Source organism: Leptonychotes weddellii, chromosome 6 (genome assembly GCF_054177405.1).
Source record: "Leptonychotes weddellii isolate Sample4059 chromosome 6, ASM5417740v2, whole genome shotgun sequence".
Taxonomy (NCBI): domain Eukaryota; kingdom Metazoa; phylum Chordata; class Mammalia; order Carnivora; family Phocidae; genus Leptonychotes; species Leptonychotes weddellii.
Window position 1 is genome coordinate 51,795,134 of NC_138374.1, and position 22,035 is coordinate 51,817,168.

General features: G+C 37.1%; 1 protein-coding gene across 1 annotated transcript in view; it reads right to left on the bottom strand.

The window, feature by feature from the left end:
- Positions 1-22,035, bottom strand: part of TET1 (tet methylcytosine dioxygenase 1) — a 116,267-nt gene that overhangs the window by 20,944 nt on the left and 73,288 nt on the right. The window contains exons 7-11 of the mRNA XM_081824157.1: positions 13,324-13,428; positions 11,512-11,723; positions 5,151-5,301; positions 4,730-4,816; positions 722-811 (exon numbers count right to left, since the gene is read on the bottom strand). Coding sequence (XP_081680283.1) covers positions 722-811; positions 4,730-4,816; positions 5,151-5,301; positions 11,512-11,723; positions 13,324-13,428 — 645 coding nt within the window. The remainder of the gene's footprint in view (positions 1-721; positions 812-4,729; positions 4,817-5,150; positions 5,302-11,511; positions 11,724-13,323; positions 13,429-22,035) is intronic.

Consider the following 22,035-nt stretch of genomic DNA (forward strand, 5'->3'; position numbering starts at 1 on the left):
TTGGCTAGTAGAGATCATTTTATCTCCTTTTTTACTCTGAATTTCTTCAACTTGCTCTTAATAGAACCTCTAGCAAAATGTTTACTAGAAATGGAGAGTAGATATTGTCTTGTTCCTGACAGTAAGCAAAAAATGTTTTAGTCTTTATCGTAACTATGATATTATCTGTGGGTTTTTGTAGATGTCCTTTATCAGGCTGAAGCAATTCCCTTCTATTGCTATTTTGTTAACTGTTTTTATCATGAAAGTGGTGGATTTTTGTCAAATGTCTTCCATCTATGGGGAGATCATGTGTTTTTTGTCATTTGTTCTATTAATGTAGTTAGTATACTACATTGATTAATTTTCTTGTGTTGAATCAATCATGCATTCCTGTTTCATAAATTAAAATTTCTAGAATTAATTACAATTCTGTCACTCTGGAGTTTTAATTCACTTGTCATAATAGGAAGTGATAACTTTTTAATTTTTTTAAGAAAATATTTTTAAAGTAGTATCTACACCCAACATGGGCCTCAAACTCATGACCCCGAGATCAAGAGTCGCATGCTCTACTGACTGAGCCAGCCAGGCACATCCAGGCTGGAAAATTTTTTAAGCTGTTCTGTAAAAATAGATACACACTCAAGTTCAAATCTGAAGGTTTTCTATTAATAATGATGTTGCTTATATCGAAATTTCAACCATGTTTAAGAGCACTGTATATGGTCCCCAAACGTACCTGGTTTTGGTAAGCAACTGGAGCATACTGCTTATAAATGGGAGCTAATCGTGTAGCCAAACTCTGTAAATTATCTTCAAGGTTTTTTTCCTACAGGAAAAGACAGTCCATAAAAGTTGCTTCATAATGACATGAATTTTAGGTATGAAAACGAATCATAAATCATTGCTGATATGTGGTTGATGCACAACTCATACTTACCCTAATAAAAGAACTACCATAGAAAATCACATGGGTTGATTCTTAAAAAATCTGAACTACTGGTCATTATTATGCTTTAATTTAGTCTTTGAAATTCAAGTTCTATGTTATAAGCTAATTAGAAGTCTAAATGGTGTTAGAGGTAAAGTGCTCATGTTGATAAATAGAAGAACCCTATTTTATATTTATTCAGTAGTACTGGGCACTTGAAATAAATCAAGACAGGGTTCCTAGTGGCAAGAGGAAATGTTGAGGTAAAGAACTCTGACACAGCGCAACAAGTTTCTATAACAGAAGTGGGAGAACAACAAACATAAGGTGCATACTACATATCAGGTTCTATGCTAACAGCTTCAATAATAGGTAAGTGGGCAACTGGTTGTCTAAAGCTAGTGTTTTCTTTTTCACATTATAACGGCCAAAAATTGTGGAAGATGTGGTGGGACACCATTAAAAGAGTCTAGATTGCTACTGATGGTAGAAACATTATAAGACCTTTTTTTCAAGGAGAACAGTCATGACAAATGTCTCTATGCAAAATATCACTGAAGTTTCAGGTCAGGTTGTGATCTCAAGGTTGTGAGTTTGAGCCCCGAGTTGAGTGGAGATCTCAGAGCTAAGACAGCTTGAGACTATCCTCCACCCTGCTGACGCTCTCTGTCTCCTTCTCTAAAATAAATAAATAAAATCTTAAAAAAAAATCACTGAAGACAGTACAACGTATGCAGCAGATAAGGTAGACTTTGGAAACAATAGCTGAAAGACAACTGTAGTAATTTTTGAGAGAGGATTGTATCCTAAATCAAATCAAAGAATTGATAAATGATCAGTCACATCCAAGGAAGACTATCAAAGGGGAACTGAGAGTAAGGATGAAGGAGAGATTTAAGAAGGCTCCATGCTTCTGCTTCATTTGAGATCTGGTGGATGCCAAGAACACAGAAAGAAGACCTTCATGTGGATTAGTTTACTTCTGATATTCATCAGATTATTAATAAAACCAAAGCCACACACAATGTAGACATAGGAAGTTAATTCTTGAGTGCATTTAACAAACCCCAATTTGGGCAACTATAAAGCATCAGTGATCACTCTTTTAGTTTCCTCATGATTTAGGTTGATGCTTTCATTGAAAAAGAAATTTATGTATATCAGGTCTATATATAGATTACTGTGTTCCTTTCATCTGTCTTACTTATGTATCTGATACTTAATATAGTTTCATAAATATAGTCAGGAAAAGTCAGGACCCTACTTTAAAAACACCTCCTGGCTATACTCACCCATTAATTATTTCATTTATTTGGGGAAAACTTACAATTGTGATTTAAGTACCTACTGAAAAGATTCTGATTGTTTTCTAACACCTAAAATATTTAGGTAGAGTAGGCAATTGTGTTTCACTGCTAGGAGATTACGAATCATCTGGTATCAGAAGTCAGACTGAGTAACTGGTCATCATGAAATATCTCATTTACAGTGTAGAGATGTTGAAATAAAGTAGGCACATAGAAAAAAAATCCAATACAGCTTTATAGCTGACCACTGGTATCACTTTACAAATTTAAGTCTCATTATACATAATGTAAAAATTTTGATTTTCTAATTGTTTCATTAGAACAAATGTGTGTGTCAGATATAGAGGTTTCTTCTTATCAGATCTTTAACTGTTGGGGCTCAAGCCTACATTCCTCTGCTCTTCTCATCCTACACCTGATCCCTAGGACTGTCATATATCCACATCTGTGGCTATAATTACTACCTGGACCACAAATCACACTTGAGTTTCAAATTCTTCTCCATTTTCTTATTTTAAGACTTATTTGAGAGAGAGAGAGAGAGAGAGAGAGAAAGTGAATGGGGGAAGAGGCAGAGGGAGAGAATCTTCCAGCAGACTCCCTACTCAGTGTGGAGTCCCACATGGGGTTCGATCTCGAGACCTATGAGATCACGACTTGAGCCAAAACCAGGAGTCTGACACTCTACCTACTAAGCCACCCAGGTGCCCCCAGATTCTTATTATTGACCTGACATTCCCACTTGGATTTTATAGAAATCTCTCACCTAGTGGCTCCAAAATGAATCCATAATCTACCTTTTTGAAACTGGGTTCTATGTCCACGTACCTATATCAAGCAATAGCACTACCATCTAATAACTAAAACCTTTCCAGACTAACCACTGCCCACCATTTCCTCTGTCACAACCATATTCCAAGTTACAATGATCCCTTCTCTGGACTATTCTTAGGCTAGCTCATCTTGCTAAACACACTCTTTACCAACTCTAATCCATATTCAAAGAGCAACTATAGAGATCTCTTTCAAAGAAAAGTGTGATTGTATCACTTTCATTAAATCCTTTAATGATCTTCCAAAATGGCTGACATCGCATACAAGGCCACTGCATTCACCTTACTCTCCCTTGCCTGCTCTGAGCTTCATCCTGGCCTTCTGTCAGTTTCTGTAATGAGAAATGCTTCTTTCTGTATTATAAGCACCATACAGATGTTATTCAATATTTAAAATGATCATAAAAACTGATCTCATACTCATTAATTACATAATATTCTGTTGTAGAATAAAAATTTAACAGTCATGTAAGTATTACTAATATATTTACATACTGGTAGTTTTATCATATAGTATTTGGAAAGAAAACTGATTAATTTTAAGGGAGAAGGACATCACATTATCATGTGTTCTTATGGATGAACATAGCACCTTTCCACAATCAGGTGTTTTATATGTCCTTTACTAAATTTTTAAAGTTTTCTCCCTAAAGGTTTAACCCACTTCCTTTTTAAAAAATGTAAGCTCTATGCCCAACATGGGGCTTGAACTCGACCCCGGATCAGGAATCACACAATCTACTGACTGAGACAGTCAGGCGCCCCTAACAGACTTATTAGATTTCTTCTAAGGTCCTTGATCTGCAAATGATAGTTCTCTCTGGAATCATTTCCTTGTTTAATTGCAGTAGATGGCAAATCAAGAAAATGCTAAATAATTCTGATTATCTCTGTAAAAGGATGATTATTAATTTTGAGTTTCTTGAAAGATGTTATATTCATTGTATTATAGATATAGTTGGATTCATTCCTGTTTTATTTTCTGTTTCCTATTTATCTTGTATTCTAATGATCTTTAAAAATCCTTTGATTGTTTTCTTTTTAAAGATTTTTTCCCCACAACAATTTCAAAATGTAAAAATTCTATTTCTATTCATCTAAAAAATCTTAAAAATAATCTTGCTCAAATATATGTTTTTCTGACAACATCTAGAGCAGTGTTTTCCAAGCTGTGGGTCATGACTCATTCGTGGGCCAAGAAATCAGTTTAGTAGGTAATAACTAACATTTGAAAAAAGAAAAATGAGAATTTATAAAAAATATTATAGTGAATCATAGTGATCCTCAGCAATAACTAGATTGGATATTAACTTTTTAATATTTTAATATCTTCTCTTACATAGAAGATGAAGTATTATTTTCTGATGTTTTATTTTAATTATTTACTTGCATATACCATTGGATAGCAGTTTGTAATATAAAATGTTTTTTATTTGTGGTCACAGCTCAAAGTTTGAAAAACACTGATCTTAGTATCTAAATTCTCCCCACTCCAAACAAAGCATAAAACATTACCACACTTAGTTCCTATAGGTGCCCCCCTCCCCCAGTGCCTACCCACCCTTGAGTTGATAAGAGTATGGAATTATACTTATCAGTTGTTATTTTAATTAAAAAAATGTAAGTACTCAACTTATTTAAACTTAACAGTAAGGTTGACTAATTTCTTTGCTCACCATGGCCTCGTGTCCCGGACAGATTGGTTCCGGTTTCATATATCTTCTTTCTGGATTACGTCCTTTAGTAATTCTTTCATAGTAGTTCTGTGGGTAGTAAACTTTCTGAGTCTTTGAAATGTTGGCAAATGGCTTTATTTATTCTTCCTACTTTGGCTGGGTATAAAATTCTAGGTTCTTTTAACAATGATTGTCTCTGGGGTTAGGGAAGAGGAGGAGGGAACCAGGGACAGTTGGAATTTGGGTTGGTAGTTAAAGACTTTACCTAATTTATAGAGAATTTTAAACTATTTACTTATATATATTCTTAACTTTTTTTCACTACTTTTAAAATATTTCATTGTTTTACTATTTAGAAAATATTTTAAGGAATGTATTTATAAATCCATTGTGTAATTGAAAAGTAAAAAGGGACACTTACATGTAAGGGAGAGCTTGGATCAATTCTAAATCTTCTAGGGCTTGGGCTTCTACCAAATTTACATCCATTGAAATACATACTCCATGAACAGCCAAAAGAGAATGAAGCTCCACAAGTCTCTGGATCAATTCCTTGACATGTACAGGTACGACTGTAAGATGATAATTGCAAGGGAATGAACTGATAAAGCAAGGCCAATACCTCAGACAGAACATTTCAGATTCCTGTAACTTTAGAAGTATAGATGACTAGTGAACTGATTTTAACATATCTATTTCATTAATTATTTTATCTTAAGTAGTGTTAACCCAAAGCTAACGGCCCTTGAATATAAGCAAGTTTTTTAACTAAAATGTTTGTTCAAGATTGTAAATCCAAATAAACAGCAATAAATTATACACAAATACCCATAAACTTGTTTGATTTGGATATGCCTGGGAGAAAATAAACAGTCTGCATTTTACTTTATTTTATTGAGAGAGACTCTTAAATACACTCCACGCTCAGCACAGAGCCCGACCCAGGGCTCAACCTCAAGACCCTGAGAGATTATGATCTGAGCCGAAACAGAGTTGGCCGCTTAACTGAATGAGCCACCCAGGTGCCCCAAAGAGTCTGCATTTTATTTATTTTTTATTTTTTACTTTTTTTAAGATTTTATTTATTTATTTGAGAGAGAGAGAATGAGAGAGAGCACATGAGAAGGGGGAGGGTCAGAGGGAGAAGCAGGCTCCCCGCCGAGCAGGGAGCCCGATGTGGGACTTGATCCCGGGACTCCAGGATCATGACCTGAGCCGAAGGCAGTCGCTTAACCAACTGAGCCACCCAGGTGCCCCAAGAGTCTGCATTTTAAATCTTGGATCTGTTCCCCTATCAGAAATGAAAAGGAAAGTATCCTGTTACCTCTTTGGACTTTAACTCCGTCATCTATAAACTGACATTATTTAATCTCGAGGATTGATAATGGATTATATATTGTATGTGAAATCACCTTGTTAATTTTAAAGAAAACCTTTATTAAGATTACAAAAGGAAAAATTGAACTTAAAGCTTGTTTCATTCAGTAACTTGGTTATTTTAGTACATTGGGGGCATTTCTGAGACCCTAACATGGACCTGATAGTAAGAATGACAATGATTAGAATATTCATACAAAGATATGAAACCCGAGGAAATAACATACACTCCTGTGGCTTCCAATTGCATAATACTTGGAAACTTCTAAGAGTATGAATGTGGTACTTATGTAATGATTAAAAACAAACAAAAAAATCAGTAAATGAAAAGTATACAAAATTTTGAGATCAGAACTAGTAGTATTTTTTAACTGTGAAAGTCAAGAAAATACCTGATATTAAGATAACACTGACTACAAAAAGAAAAATAAATAGTACATTTATGTCATTGAAATGATAGCAGTTTGTGAAGGAAAGAAAAATGTAGTTTAATTAATTAATTTAATTAACGGCTGACAGTTAAACAATGAAACACACAGAAACTGTACAGGATTGTGAGACCTAAAAGAGTTTTTGCAGAGTATCCGAAATAGTCAACATCACTGATAATAGGACAAATGAACTGAAAACAGGTCCTGATATTATGGACAAAGTGTAGTCCCGGGGCGCCTGGGTGGCTCAGATGCTTCGGCTCGGGTCATGATCTCAGGGTCTTGGGATGGAGCCCCACAGCGGGCTCCCTGCTCTGCGGGAAGCCTGCTTCTCCCTCTCCCACTCCCCCTGCTTGTGCTCCCTCTCTTGCTGTGTCTCTCTCTGTCAAATAAATAAATATAACCTTTAAAAAAAAAAAAAGTGTAGTCCTACCAGTAATTCCTCACTTGATTTTAATTAGAAAGAAACAATCAGTCAAACACAAACTGAGCAACAGTCTATAAAATTAGGCCTTCAAAAATGTCAATGCATGTCAATGCCCGGGCACCTGGGTGGCTCAGTTGGTTAAGCATCTGACTCTTGGTTTCTGATCAGTCGGGATCTCAGGGTTGTGAGACAGATCCCCGCAATGGGCTCGGCACTCAGTGGGGAGCTGAGATTCTCTCCCTGTGCCCCTCTCCACGCTTATGCAGTCTCTCTCTCTCTCAAATAAATTAAAAAAAATCTTTAAAAAAAATCAATGCCGTGGAAGACAACGCATGAGATAAGAAACAATCAAGAGACCAAAAAGAGGAGACAGGGAGACATGAAAAAGGCAAAACAAGTTAACCCATTAATTCCTGGGTGGGGGAAAATTACTACAAAGTACATTATTATTATTTTTTTAAGATTTTATATATTTATTTGAGAGAGAGACAAGAGAGACCAGAAACAAGCAGGGAGACAGCAGAGAGAGAGAAGGAGAAGAAGATTCCACACGGAGCAGGGAGCTCGATGTGGAACTTGCTCCCAGGACCCTGGGGTCATGACCTGAGCCGAAGGCAGATGATTAACCGACTGGGCCTCCCAGGCGCCCCTATAAAGTACATTATTGGAAAATATTCAATACCTGAATATGAACTGTAGGTTAGATAACAGCATTTTATCGAAGTTAAATTTTCTGATTTTAATAATTTTGCTGGGTTTATGTAAATGAATGTCCTCATGCTTAGAATATACCCTCTTAAGTATTATTTACAGGAAAAGGCATAAAGCCTGAAACTAGCTGACAATCCAGAACAAAAAAAAATTACTATCTTTTTTTTAAAAGATTTTATTTATTTATTTGAGAGAGAGAATGAGAGACAGAGAGCACGAGAGGGAAGAGGGTTAGAGGGAGAAGCAGACCCCCCGCTGAGCAGGGAGCCTGATGTGGGACTCGATCCCGGGACTCCAGGATCATGACCTGAGCCGAAGGCAGTCGCTTAACCAACTGAGCCACCCAGGCGCCCAAAAAAATTATTTTTAATCAATAATAATATGTGTGTATGTGTGACTTTGTATATAAATGCAAATGTTACAAACTTAATGATGATGAAATCTAGGTGAGAGGTATATAAGAGTTCGTTGAAGGATTCTTGCATCTGTTCTGTAACAATAGAGAATAAGAATATTTATTTATTTATTTAATTTATTTTTTAACTAGGCTCCATACCCAATATGGGGCTTGAACTCACAACCCCGAGATCAAGAGTCACATGCTCTACCAACTGAGCAAGCCAGGCACCCTGGTAAGAATCTTAAAAAAAAAAAAAAAAAAAAGATATGCTGAAGGCATGCCTGACTGGCTCCGTCAGTAAAGCATGAGACTCTTTATTTTGGGGTCATGAGACTGAACCCCACAGTGGGTAGAGAGATTACTTAAAAATTAAAAAGGTATGCTAGATCTACATTGAATGAAATAGAATAAAACTTAGGTTATTGGATTCTTGGAAAGATTAAATGAGACAATATATGTCTATCCTTCAAAGCAGTGCCTTCATACAAGAGTTACTATGTTTATTGTGAATCCACATACAAAAGAATTAGCAGACATTAGGGGCACCTGGGTGGCTCAGTTGGTTAAGCAACTGCCTTCAGCTCAGGTCATGATCCTGGAGTCCCTGGATCAAGTCCCGCATCGGGCTCCCTGCTCAGCAGGGAGTCTGCTTCTTCCTCTGACCCTCCCCCCTCTCATGTGCTCTCTCTCATTCTCTCTCTCAAATAAATAAATAAAATCTTTAAAAAAAAAAAAAGAATTAGCAGACATTAAAAATAGTTTGTATATTACTGGCATTGTAAAGATAAGGTAAATGTAATGAAATGATGACATAAGCATAAAGGAATACTCTTAAAGGTATGCAAATTAATTTTGTGTGGGGATCAGAAAGGGGACATATATATTGTTTATATTTTATATAATGACATTTCTTTTTTTTTTTTTAAAGATTGTATTTATTTATTTGACAGAGACACAGAGAGAGAGGGAACACAAGCAGGGGGAGTGGGAGAGAGAGGAGCAGGCTTCCCACTGAGCAGAGAGCCTGATGTGGAGCTCGATCCCAGGACCCTGAGATCATGACCTGAGCCGAAGGCAGATGCTTAATGACTGAGCCACCCAGGTGCCCCATTTTTTTCTTTTTTAAAAAAGATTTTATTTATTTATTTTTGAGAGAGAGAGAGCACAAGCAGAGGGAGCGATAGGCAGAGGGATAGGAGAAGCAGGCTCCCTGCTGAGTAAGGAGCCCCATGCGGGACTCGATCCCAGGACCCTGGGATCATGACCTGAGCCGAAGGCAGTCGCTTAACCAACTGAGCCACCCAGGCATCCTGAACATTTCTTTTTTAAAAAAGATTTTTATTTACTTATTTTTCTTGCAAAGATTTTATTTATTTACTTATCTATTTATTTATTTATTTTAGAGAGAGAGAGAGACAGAGGAAACACGAGCAGCGGGAGGGGTAGAGGGAGGAGAGAATCTCAAGCAGGCCCCAAGTTCTGTGTGGAGCCCAATGCAGAGCTTGATTTCTGAAAGAGTCCGGACGCATAACCTACTGAGCCACCCAGGCACCCGAAAGGTTTTTATTTTTTCAGTAATCTCTACACTGACCACGTGGCTTGAACTGAGAACCCGAGATCAAGAGTTGCATGCTGTGAGCCAGCCAGGCACCACAGTATAATGACATTTCTTTTAAAAAAGAGAGACATATATGAGGAAAACTACACAAAACAATCCTGAAGACACAAAAGTAAACTTGAACAAATGGAAAGAAAAACCATGTTATGGGATAGGAAGATTCAGTATCATTGTAAGTTAATTTAATGAAATCTCATTAAAAATGTCATTGGCTCTATCTTAAACTAGACAAATTCATTTTATTTATTTATTTATTTTTAAAGATTTTATTTATTTATTTGACACACAGAGAGAAAGCACAAGTAGGCAGAGAGGCAGGCAGAGAGAGAGGCAGAAGCAGGCTCTCCACTGAGCAGGGAGCCCGATGCGGGACTCGATCCCGGGACTCCAGGATCATGACCTGAGCCGAAGGCAGTCGCTTAACCAACTGAGCCACCCAGGCGCCCTAGACAAATTCATTTTAAAGTTTATTTGGAAGCACAAACAGAAAAGAATAATAGAAAGCTTTGAAAAAGAGCGAGTAAGGTGAGCTATCCCTACCAAATACTAAAATACATTATAAAATCTCTATAATTAAAAAAGAATGTGGTACTAGTACCTGAAAAGCCAGGACAATGAATAAATTTTAAATACAAGAGAAGACTCTGTCTCATATGTAATTTTTGCTTACAGTTAAAGTGGCATTTCAAATCAAGGGGAAAGAAATGCTCTCTTGTAACTGGTGTTTTCTTAAATGGTAAAGAGGACAGAAATGGATCTCCTCCTCCCACTATTAACTAGCATAAATTTTAAGTACATCGCAGATTCACGTTTTAAAAATTTACAATTTCAACAAGAACTAAAAGAAAATATGGGTGAATTACTGTATAACTTGAAAGAGAGAAAAATGTTCTTAAATACCAGTTAAAATTCAGACACAAAAGAAAAAATAGATATGATTAATTATATTAAAAAGGAAAGGGGATGGGGCACCTGGCTGGCTCAGTTGCTGGATAATGTGCCTCTTGATCTTGGGGTTGTAAGTTCGAGCCCCATGGGTGTAGAGATTACTTAGGAAATAAAAAATAATAATAATAATAAAAGGAAAACGCAAAAGATAACATAGCAGAAGTAAAAAGAAAAGTATCAAACTGGCAAAACCGTTTAGACATTATATAACAAAGTCTTAAGCACCCCGATACATGAAAGAAGCAATCCTTTAGAAACGAGCTAAAACAATTAACACGTAGTTGAGCAATAACTACCCCCACCCAAAAAGGCAAATGACTCTTAACCATATGAAAAAACTCATTCATAACATGAAAAATGCCATTTACCACCTACTAAAAGGGCAAAACCTCAAGTTTGACGTTATATTCCTGGCAAAACAGTAGGAAAACAGGTACTCTCTTACATTGCTGAGAATATAGTACAATTCTCTATGGAGGAGCTTTTCCTTTCTGGAAAAAATCCCTCTCCTCCAGACTCTATGGGTGAGTGGGATCAGGCATCAAAGAGGGAAGCAGAAAAAGAATACTCTCTAAGGGCACCTGGTTGGCTCAGTCAGAGGAGCATGCGACTCTTGATCTCAGGGTTTGATCTGGGGTTGGTGAGCTGGGTGTAGATATTACAAACCAAGCAACCAACCAACCCTATAATGGTCTCAACTCTCTATGAAACGAAGTCTCTCTTTTTTGACCAAAAAAAAAAAAAAAAGTTCATTCTTTAGTTTCAGAATACCTAAAATTCTATAATATGCATAACTGGTAGTTAATGAACTATTTAATATTACATGATAGAGGTGTGAATGGGAAAGCAGTACAAAACAGATTTGATTACTTTTCATTGAGCGTGCATCTTCGGTCTGTGGGATGACCATTGTATGACTTTAGGTTTTCAGTAAGCTCCGTGTACAATCTGTCAGCCATGGGGAGAGGAATGCCGTCCCATACCATGATAAGCACCACCATCACAGCCGTTGGACAGTGATGGCCTGTCCGTTGCCGAACCAAACAAAGAACTTTCTCTTCATCGCTGCCTCTTCTTAAAACCTGGAAAAGCATAATGCATTTATTTATAGAACAGAAAACACCTACAGTTGAGTGCAATGGATATCGTCTTTAAAGCTCTGTGTCCTTGCATTTTAGGTCTTTTTAAACATGACTATTTCTCAAAGGGTTGAAGCCTCTAGGACATTCAGTTTTCTGACTAGCTGCATCCACACAACTCCTCAGGGTATCCCAGGTTACTTGACTAAACAAACAACAGGCAGAACAGAAGTCTGTGGTATGTAGTTGTTATTTGTAAAAGTAGACCAAAGCAGTTTGTTTTATTTCACTGTTGATACAGTATTGCAAAATAGACAACACAGGATCTCCTGGAAAGAGCCTAACTATTCTGTTCTTCCACAAATGCCACATCGGGACAAATCTAGCTACATGCAAATAACCAGGGATTCCCAATATCAAAAATGAACTTCAGCACTGAAATTTAGCATTTGCGCAAAGTTAGGGATCTTTTCCTTGGGTGAATAGTTTTATTATACAGAATAATTAATATACAAAGCAATGTTCCTGCAATTTCTGTGATTTTTTTCCCCATGCTACCATAAGGATTTATCATACCCATATTATCATAAGATTAAGGTGGTTCAGTTGACATGGTGAATGTAAAATATAACAATTAATTTTGAATAGTGATTGATTTATCTTACACCGCCTCATACCCCTGGGGTGCTAAAAAGGCCTCAAACGTGTTTAAAATATTGCCCAGTGGTCCCAGTGCTTACAAAAAGAATTACATAAAAATGTTGACAAGACATAAAACCAACCAATTCTGGTTAAAACTCCCTCCATATATCACAAATTTACGGAGCAAAGACACTGACCACATTAATCAGTACATAATCAGTAAATGATAAAGGTGCCCACCCCTGTGACCAAAACGGAGCAACCAACAGCATAATTAAGATTCCATTTTTGTTGCTATAATATTACATAAACTTGAGATGAAACTTCTTAAGATGTTAGTTACCCAATATCACTTTCTTCTGTCACTCCAGATGGTTAACAATCATTGCTACCAAGGCATCCCTTGAGTAGAGTTGGCTTTAGGACCTTCCCCCTAAACACAATTATTTATATTAAAATTTTTTTCTATATTTATATGTCCTTTTACAGCCAAATAAGAATACATTCGCTTTCAAATAAGCTAAAAAATGATATACATTGTATCAAACAAAAATTTTCCAGATACTTTTTAAGTTATCAAAGAACATAGTTACATTGATCCAGTTTTTGTATGGGAAATGCTAAAATGCTATTTATTAGGTATCTGTGCTTTTCCCAGATTTTTCCAAATATCCTTTAGTGAACACCAGAAAATTAAGCATAATGAGTCTCTAAATTCAGAGCTAGGTTCAATAAGCACCTTAGGTATTGCCTTGGTATGGATATTTGTGACCACCCAAAATAGATGTATTAAATCCTGAATCCCAATTGTGATGGTATTAGGAGGTAGGGCCTTTGGGAGATAATTAAGTCATAAAGGGGAGGCTCTCATCAATGAGATTAGTTTTCATATAAAATAGACACCATAGAACTCCCTAATGCCTTTAAACATGTGAAAACACAAAGAGAAGAGGGCCCTCACCCAACCATGCTGGCACCCTGATCTGAGACTTCCAAACTCCAGAATTGTGAGAAATAAATTTCTGTTGTATAGAAGCCACTCAGTCTGGTATTTTCTCATAGCAGTCTAAATGGAGGAAGACAAGTATTAAACCTGTGTAAGACCTATGAAAACTATAAAAACATTAAAAGAAATTAAAGATGACCTAAATAAATGGAGAGAAGTACCATGTTCATGGAATAGACACTATTATAATGTTGTCAATTTTCCCCAAATGGATTTCTAGATTTCATGCAATTGCAATCAAAATCCTATCAGAGCTTATTTTGTTTTGGGTGGAAGTTGACAAACTTGTGCCAAAGCTTATATGGAAATGAAAGGAAGATGAAAGGCCAAGAAAATGAACAAAGGCAAAGTGATTTACGAGATTATCAATATCTATTGTAAAGCTATAGTAATTATAGTTTACTATTGGTGCAATGACACATAAACAGTTCAATAGAATAAAGAGTGCAGGAGATGCGTATGTATATGGCATCAGACTTATGACAAAGTTGACACTGCAATAAAAAGTAGTCTTTTCAATAAATGGTACTATGTAATATCCATATGGGAAAAATATGAGCTTGAGTTATATTGTTGATCTAAATATGAAAGTTAAAACAGTAAATTTTTGGAAGAAAACATCTTCATGACCTTGAAGCAGGTAAAACAATTTTAGAATAAATTACCAAACTTAATAATTATAAAGAGTTAAGAAGTTGGATTATGGGGGTGATTGGTAGAGCATGCGACTCTTGATCTCAGGTAGGAAGGTCGAGCCTCATGTTAGTTGAAGAGATTACTTAAAAATAAAATATTAAAACACCCTGGATTACATTATGATTAAGAACTTCTGTTCATCAAAATCATTAAATAGCAATAGATTAAGAAGCTATAAAGGCAAGCAATACAGTGGGAGAAATATTGGCAATATATATAATTGACAAAATATTTTTACCCAAAATATATAAAGAAATTTCTCCAAGTGAGTAATAAAAACACAAAAGAAAACTGGCCAAAAAATTGAATAGGCTCAACACAAGAGAATATCAAACAGATGATGAACATATGAAAATATGCTCCACATTACTAGTCATGTAGCAAAGTAAAAAAATTTTAAAGTACCACATATGTTGGTGCAACTGCTATAGAAAACAGTCTGGAAGTTCTTCAAAAAATTAAAAATAGAACTGCCATGTGATCCAATGATTCCACTTCTGAGTATACAACCAAAAGAGTTGAAAGCAAGGCCTAAAACAATTATTTGCGTATGCATGTTCATAGCAGCACTATTCACAACAGCCAAGAAGTGGAAACAACTCAAATGTCCATTGACAGATGAACGGATAAACAAAATGTGGCATATATGTATAGTGGAGTATTATTCAGATTTAAAAAGGAAGTAAATCCTGTTACATCCTACAACATGGGTCAACCTTAAGGAGATAATGTTAAGTGAAGTAAGCCAGTCACAAAAAAAGCAAATATGTATGATTCTAGTTATATGACTACTCTAACATAGTCAAATTCATAAAACATAAAAGCGGAATGGTGGTTACCAGTGGCTGTGATTATGGGAAAATGGAGTTATTTAATGGGTATAAAGTTTCAGGTTTGAAAGATGACATTCTGGGGTTCTATTTCACAACAATGTGAACATATATATAACACTAATGAACTGTACACTTAATATTTAAAAAAAGAGGAAAGAGGTCTTAAAAAAAAAAAGAGACACTACACTACACACCCAGTAGAATGTCTAAAATGACAAAGAAAATGGGGAGCATTGATAAGAATGTGGAGCAACTGGAACACTTATACGTTACTCATGGGAATGTAATAAAAAATTTGGAAAAGCTGCAGAGATGCACATCCCCTGCCCCCATAATCCAGCAATTCCACTTCTAGGTATATAATCACACAAAAATGCATTCTTCTATTTCCCAAAGACAACACCAATATTCATAATTATCTCAAACTGGAAACAACTCCAGTGTCAATCACCGGAAGAATAAATCAGTAAATTTTAACTATTTATGATAACAGAACACTACTGAACAATGAGAATGATATACAACTACAGACAACATAAATTAATCTTACAATTCTAATGCTGGATAAAAGAAGACAAGGCAAAAGAATAATTACATTAAGACTGTATATAGAGTTCAAATCAGGCAAGATTAATCCATAATGTTAGAAGACACGAGAGTGGCTACTTTTACGGGGTAGCAGGAAGGGGGGACAAGAGGGCTTCTGAACTGCTAGTAATATTAGATGCTGCTCACACAATGGTGCTCACTTTAGAAAAACTCTGTGACTTTAGGATTTCTACAGCCTTCTGTATGTATGCTATAATTAATTTTAAAAAGTGTATCTTACCCTAATTAAAAAAAAAAGCCTGAAACCGCTTAGTCAATTTATGATCTCAGGATGTAGCAAGTTTCTTAACCTTTCTATAGTAGCACCACAGAGCTAGGATCTAATAAATATTAGCCACTGTTTCATGTCTTTTTCTTTATTACTGCACACATGGTTCCTGAGCACAGAACTCAGCTCCTCAAATATTTGTTGAGTGGATGGTTAAAAACCACAAAAACCTAATGTGGTTGCATTTTATGAAAATTTCAAAAAGTCTAAGTTACACTATTGATATCAGATGAAAATTCTCATTTAAAAAAAAGAAGACTTTAAATGATACAAATGTCCCAAATTTTAAAACTTTTCTCGAGAATCACATTATTTCATAACAGGAGGGTGTATTAATTTGTAAGCTCTTGAATTTGTGGCCACATGGCAGTCACTTCAGATGGTAAATGGTGCATACAAACTTCTGTGAGTAATGTCTGTGACTACTTTTCTGTTATTTAAAAATATCTATTAGTATAATTTCCATTATATATTATGAAATTGTTATATCATACAGATATTTTTTTGCTAATTGTGTTAATTAAAAACATACAACAAATTGAATATGTTGGAACGAAAAATGTTTTAAACAGCATTCATAAGGGGCGCCTGGGTGGCTCAGTCGTTAAGCGTCTGCCTTCGGCTCAGGTCATGATCCCAGGGTCCTGGGATCGAGCCCCACATTGGGCTCCCTGCTCTGCAGGAGGCCTGCTTCTCCTTTCCTACTCCCCCTGCTGGTGTTCCCTCTCTTGCCGTGTCTCTCTCTGTCAAATAAATAAATAAAATCTTTAAAAAAAATAGCATTCATAAATATATTCCACTTATCTTTTTATATAAGCACAACTGAAATATAATTTAAATATCATAAAGTCCATCCTTTTATTTATTTATTTTTTTAAAGATTTTATTTATTTATTAGAGAGAGAGAGACAGCGAGAGAGGGAACACAAGCAGGGGGAGTGGGAGAGGGAGAAGCAGGCTTTCCGCAGAGCAGGGAGCCCGATGCGGGGCTTGATCCTGGGACTCTGGGTTCATGACCCGAGCCGAAGGCAGACGCCTAACCGACTGAGCCACTCAGGTGCCCCAAAGTCCATCCTTTTAAAGTATGAAATTCAGGAGTGCCTGGGTGGCTCAGTTGGTTAAGCATCCGACTCTTGATTTTGGCTTAGGTAATGACCTCAGGTTCCTGAGATTGAGCTCACTTTGGGTTCCCCGTTGGGCTCCACACTGGGTGTGGAGCCTTCTTAGGATTCACTCTCCCTCTCCCTTTCCCCACCATCCTCCTCGTGTGCTCAATCTCCCAAGATAAAGAAAGAAATAAAAAATAAACCAGTAAATAAAGTATGGAATTCAATGCTTCTTAGTATACTCAGAGTTGGCCGACCACTACCACTATATAATTTTATTTATTTTATTTTATTTTTTTAAAGATTTTATTTATTTATTTGACAGATAGATAGAGAGCACAAGTAGGCAGAGTGTCAGGCAGAGGGAGAGGGAGAAGCAGGCTCTCCGCTATGCAGGGAGCTGGATGTGGGACTCGATCCCAGGACTCTGGGAACACGACCCCAGCCGAAGGCAGCCGCTTAACCGACCGAGCCACCCAGGCGCCCCCCACTATATAGTTTTAGAACATTTTCATCCCCACCCCCATCCTTAGAAATCATGCCACATTTCCCCCTTTTCTCGGCCCTCAACAATTTTCTATCTCTATGGATTTTACTAATTTAGTTAGAATCCTCTAACTGGTGGACTTCTGTGTCTGGCTTCTTTCACTTCACGTATGTTCATTCAAATTTGTAGCACTTATCAGTACTTCATTCCTTTTTACTGCCAAATAACATTCCATTGCATGGATATGCCATTTATATTTATCCATTAATTGGTTGATTGCCATTTAGATTGTTTGCACACTTGCAATTATGATTGATGCTGCTAAGAACATTCATATAACAAGTTTTTCTGTAGACATATGTTTTCGTTTCTCTTGGGTATACACTGAGTAGGGAAACTACTTGGTTATATAGTTAACTATGTTTATCCTTTTAAGGAACCATCAGACAATTTTCCAAAGTGGAATGACTATTTGATAATCACATTAGGAATGTACAAAAGTTTCCCATTTCTCTACATCCTCCTCAACCCTTGTTATTTTCTGTCTGTTAGTTATAACCATTGTAGTATAGGCATCTCATTTTGAGTTTGATTTCCATTTCCTGATGAGTAACAATGTTGAGCATATTTTCTTAAGGCAGACACTTAAAGGAATGAGCCACCCAGGTGCTCCAGGAGTTTTTTTAAGTCTTTATACAAGGTCTTTTTTTTTTAATTACGATTTTTTAAAAAAGATTTTATTTATTTGTCAGAGAGAGAGTGCGCGTGCGCACAAGCAGGGGAAGCCGCAGGCAAAGGGAGAAGCAGACTCCCCGCTGAGCAAGGAGCCCGATGTGGAGCTCAATCCCCAGACCCTGGGATCATGACCCAAGCCGAAGGCAGACTCTTAACCAACTGAGGCACCCAGGCATCCCTTAATATATATATATTTTTAAGTTTCAAGTAATCTCTACGCCCAACATGGGGCTTGAACTCACACCTTCGAAATCAAGAGTCACATGCTCCACTGAATGAGCCAGCCAGAAGCCCCTACAAGCTCTTTATTAGACATCTGATTAGCAAATATTTTCTCCTATTCTTAGTTTTCTGACTTTTTTTTTTTTTTTAAAGATTTTATCCATTTATTTGACAGAGAGATAGAGCACAAATGGGGTGAGGGGCAGCAGGAGAAGCAGGCTCCCCTCCAAGCAAGGAGCCCGACACAGGACTCGATCCCAGGACCCTGGGATCATGTCCTGAGCTGAAGGCATACACTTAACTGAGCCACCCAGGCGCTCCCTATGTGTTTATTTATTTATTTTTTTAAGGATTTATTTATTTGAGAGAGAGCAAGGCAGAGTGTGTGTGTGTGTGTGTGTGTGCGCGTGTGCGTGCATGGAGGGGGAAAGGGTAGAAGGAGAGGGAGAGGGAGAGACAGAATCCCAAGCTGACTCCCCACTTACCCTGAAAGGATGAAAGGGGGCATGATCCCACAATTCTGAGTTCATGACCTGAGCCTAAACCAAGAGTCCGATGCTCAACTGACTAAGCCACCCAAGTGCCCCCCTGTGTGTATATTTCATTTTATGTTAATTATACCTCAATAATTAAAATAAAGGGAAAAAGAAAACATAATTGGCCATTGAAAGGCTGTTTACTGAGTAAGTCTTTAAGTCACTTTGGCATTTCATTGTAAAGTTTTAGTTAAAAAAATATGGTATATAACAACTAAATGTAAACAAGTGATCCTGGGTTGAATTTAGACATGAGACAAAATTTGCTTTCTTTTTCCATAAAGGAAATTATTAGTTAATAAGACCTAAAGATTAGACAATGATATTATAACAGCATCGATAATTGTCCTGTAGCTTTGTTAAGAGTTTCATCATTGTTTTGTGGTAATAGGGTAATGTCCTGGCTTTTTTTTTTTTTTTAAGACTCTTTTTAATTTTTTTTTAAAGATTTTATTTATTTATTTGACAGAAAGAGACACAGTGAGAGCAGGAACACAAGCAGGGGGAGTGGGAGAGGGAGAAGCAGGCTTCCCGCCGAGCAGGGAGCCCGATGTGGGGCTCGATCCCAGGACCCTGGGATCATGACCTGAGCCAAAGGCAGATGGTTAATGACTGAGCCGCCCAGGCGTCCCAAATTTTTATTTTTTTTAGAAGTAATTTCTACATCCAATGTGGGGTTTCAACTCATGACCCTGAGATCAAGAGTCTCATGCTCCCCTGACTGAGCCAACCAGGTGCCCTGCAATGTCCTGGTTTTATGAAGAACACAACAAAGTATTTAGGGGTAAAGGGTGTCATGTTTACAAATTACTAGTTAAGAAAAAATAGAGAAGGGGAGGAGCAAAGGAGAGAGAAGGAGGGAGTATGAAAAATAAAGAAAACCTAATTTGGTAAAAAGCTACATTTGGGAAATGTCAGGAAAGAGTATAGAGAAATTCTGCACTATTCCTGCAATTTTTGAATAAGTCTGAAATTATTTTAAAATTATAAGTTTAAAAATATTTCTATGGTAGGGCGCCTGGGTGGCTCAGTTGGTTGGGCGACTGCCTTCGGCTCAGGTCATGATCCTGGAGTCCTGGGATCAAGTCCCGCATCGGGCTCCCTGCTCGGCAGGGAGTCTGCTTCTCCCTCTGACCCTCCCCCTCTCATGCTCTCTCTCTCTCTCTCTCATTCTCTCTCTCAAATAAATAAATAAAATTAAAAAATCTTAAAAAAAAAAAATACAAGCTTGGGATTCAAGTGTTCATGACCCATAGAAATGGAAGACAATTCCAAAACAGAGCTACTGGATGTGTGGGGTCATAAGTCAAGAGATAAGCCACAGGAAGATCTCTGGATGGAAGTACCAACTCCAGTGATTTAAAAAACAGGCCACTGGGGCGCCTGGGTGGCTCAGTCGTTAAGCGTCTGCCTTCGGCTCAGGTCATGATCCCAGGGTCCTGGGATCGAGCCCCGCATCGGGCTCCCTGCTCCGCGGGAGGCCTGCTTCTCCCTCTCTCACTCCCCCTGCTTGTGTTCCCTCTCTTGCTGTCTCTCTCTGTCAAATAAATAAATAAAATCTTTAAAAAAAAAAAAAAAAAAAAAAAAAAAAAATAAAAAATAAAAAAATAAAAAACAGGCCACTGTCAGAAACCAAGGAAGAAGGGCAAAGAGTAAGTTTTTACATAAACTGATGAGCAATGGACACACTTTTGGCAAAATAAAAGATCTATTTTGAATTAAAGTCAATCTGTGGGACAATGAATATTCAGTGTTTATTAAGTTTTAGATAACATCTGAAGTAAATTAATGTAAACTAAAAAATACATGAATTTAGAGAAAGCAATTAGTAGTAAGTCCAAAATACTGTCAGGTTAGCAAGATGTCATTTTGTCTAATTATGATATGCTATGAATTGAAATCACCTGGGAAGCCAATTAAATACGACCATAAGTGAAACAATTCAAATGCAAAATTGAACGTACAGTATCATTTCAACTAATGGGGATAATACTAGCAATGTATTTTTCTATTGTAATACTGTTAGGGGGGTAATAGAAGACATTTGTAAGGGGTCTGTATGAATAAGTGTGCAAAGTAGGGCTAAGTCTTTCTGTTTGGAGTGGGAAGGCTTCATGGAGGAGACTCTTCTTAAAGGACTCTTAAGACTTTGCCACTAGAGAGAAGACAGTACAAAGGCAATGCTAAGATTTTGAAAGCAAGCTCCACGAGGCAAGAATGTTATTTAAGGAAGAATTCTGCTAACTATATTGATACCAGATGGCTTCTGTGATTTATAAAACCTCCATTATTAAATTATTATACATAGTTGGTTCTATTTCTGGGATCTCTGACATTAAGATGATGCATGCAGTGTATATAAGATGTAGCTCAAGGGTCAGTATCTCCCCAAAGCCTTCCCTGGAACCCTCGCCTCCAAACATTACACTTGGTCTCCTCCCTGCTCCCTCTATATGCTATTCTCATCCAGGCAAGTGGTAAGATTTAACAGTAATTAGAATGCTGGTGACTGCTTAAGGCAGGGTCATCAATAAGCTCACCCAAGATGACATATTATAGACAGGCTGATTGAAGAGCTGAGGAGTGATGGGGAAAAGCTGTGTTACAGAAGCCAAACAACACATGAACTTCTCAGAAGAGCGAAGTGTAACCAATAGTTTGAGCTGCTGAAAAAAGGCTATGAGGACCTAGAATTTTCTTTGGCAGTTAAGGAATTGGTTGATCATTGGGATAGCACTTTCAGAGAAAGGGTAGAGAAAGAAGATAGATCAGTCTGATATCATTAGGAAAAGATTTCCTAGCAAATCTCTGACAGAATTCCCTTATCCCAGGTTATAAATTTTTCTGCCTCAACAGCCTATTATGAATAGCCCTGAAAAGTACATATTAAACTTACTGTCTGAGAACCTGGTCTAGATGGGACAACCTATCGAAATAATCATGGGAAGCTCTTAAGGTAGGTTAGGCCAGAATCAAGAGCAATAACCATGGGGCTCCTGGGTGGCTCAGTCGTTAAGCGTCTGCCTTCGGCTCAAGTCATGATCTCAGGGTCCTGGGATCGAGCCCTGCATCGGGCTCCCTGCTCTGCAGGAGGCCTGCTTCTCCCTCTGCCACTCCCCCTGCTTATGTTCCCTCTTTCTCTGTCGAATAAATAAATAAAATCTTTTTTTTTTTT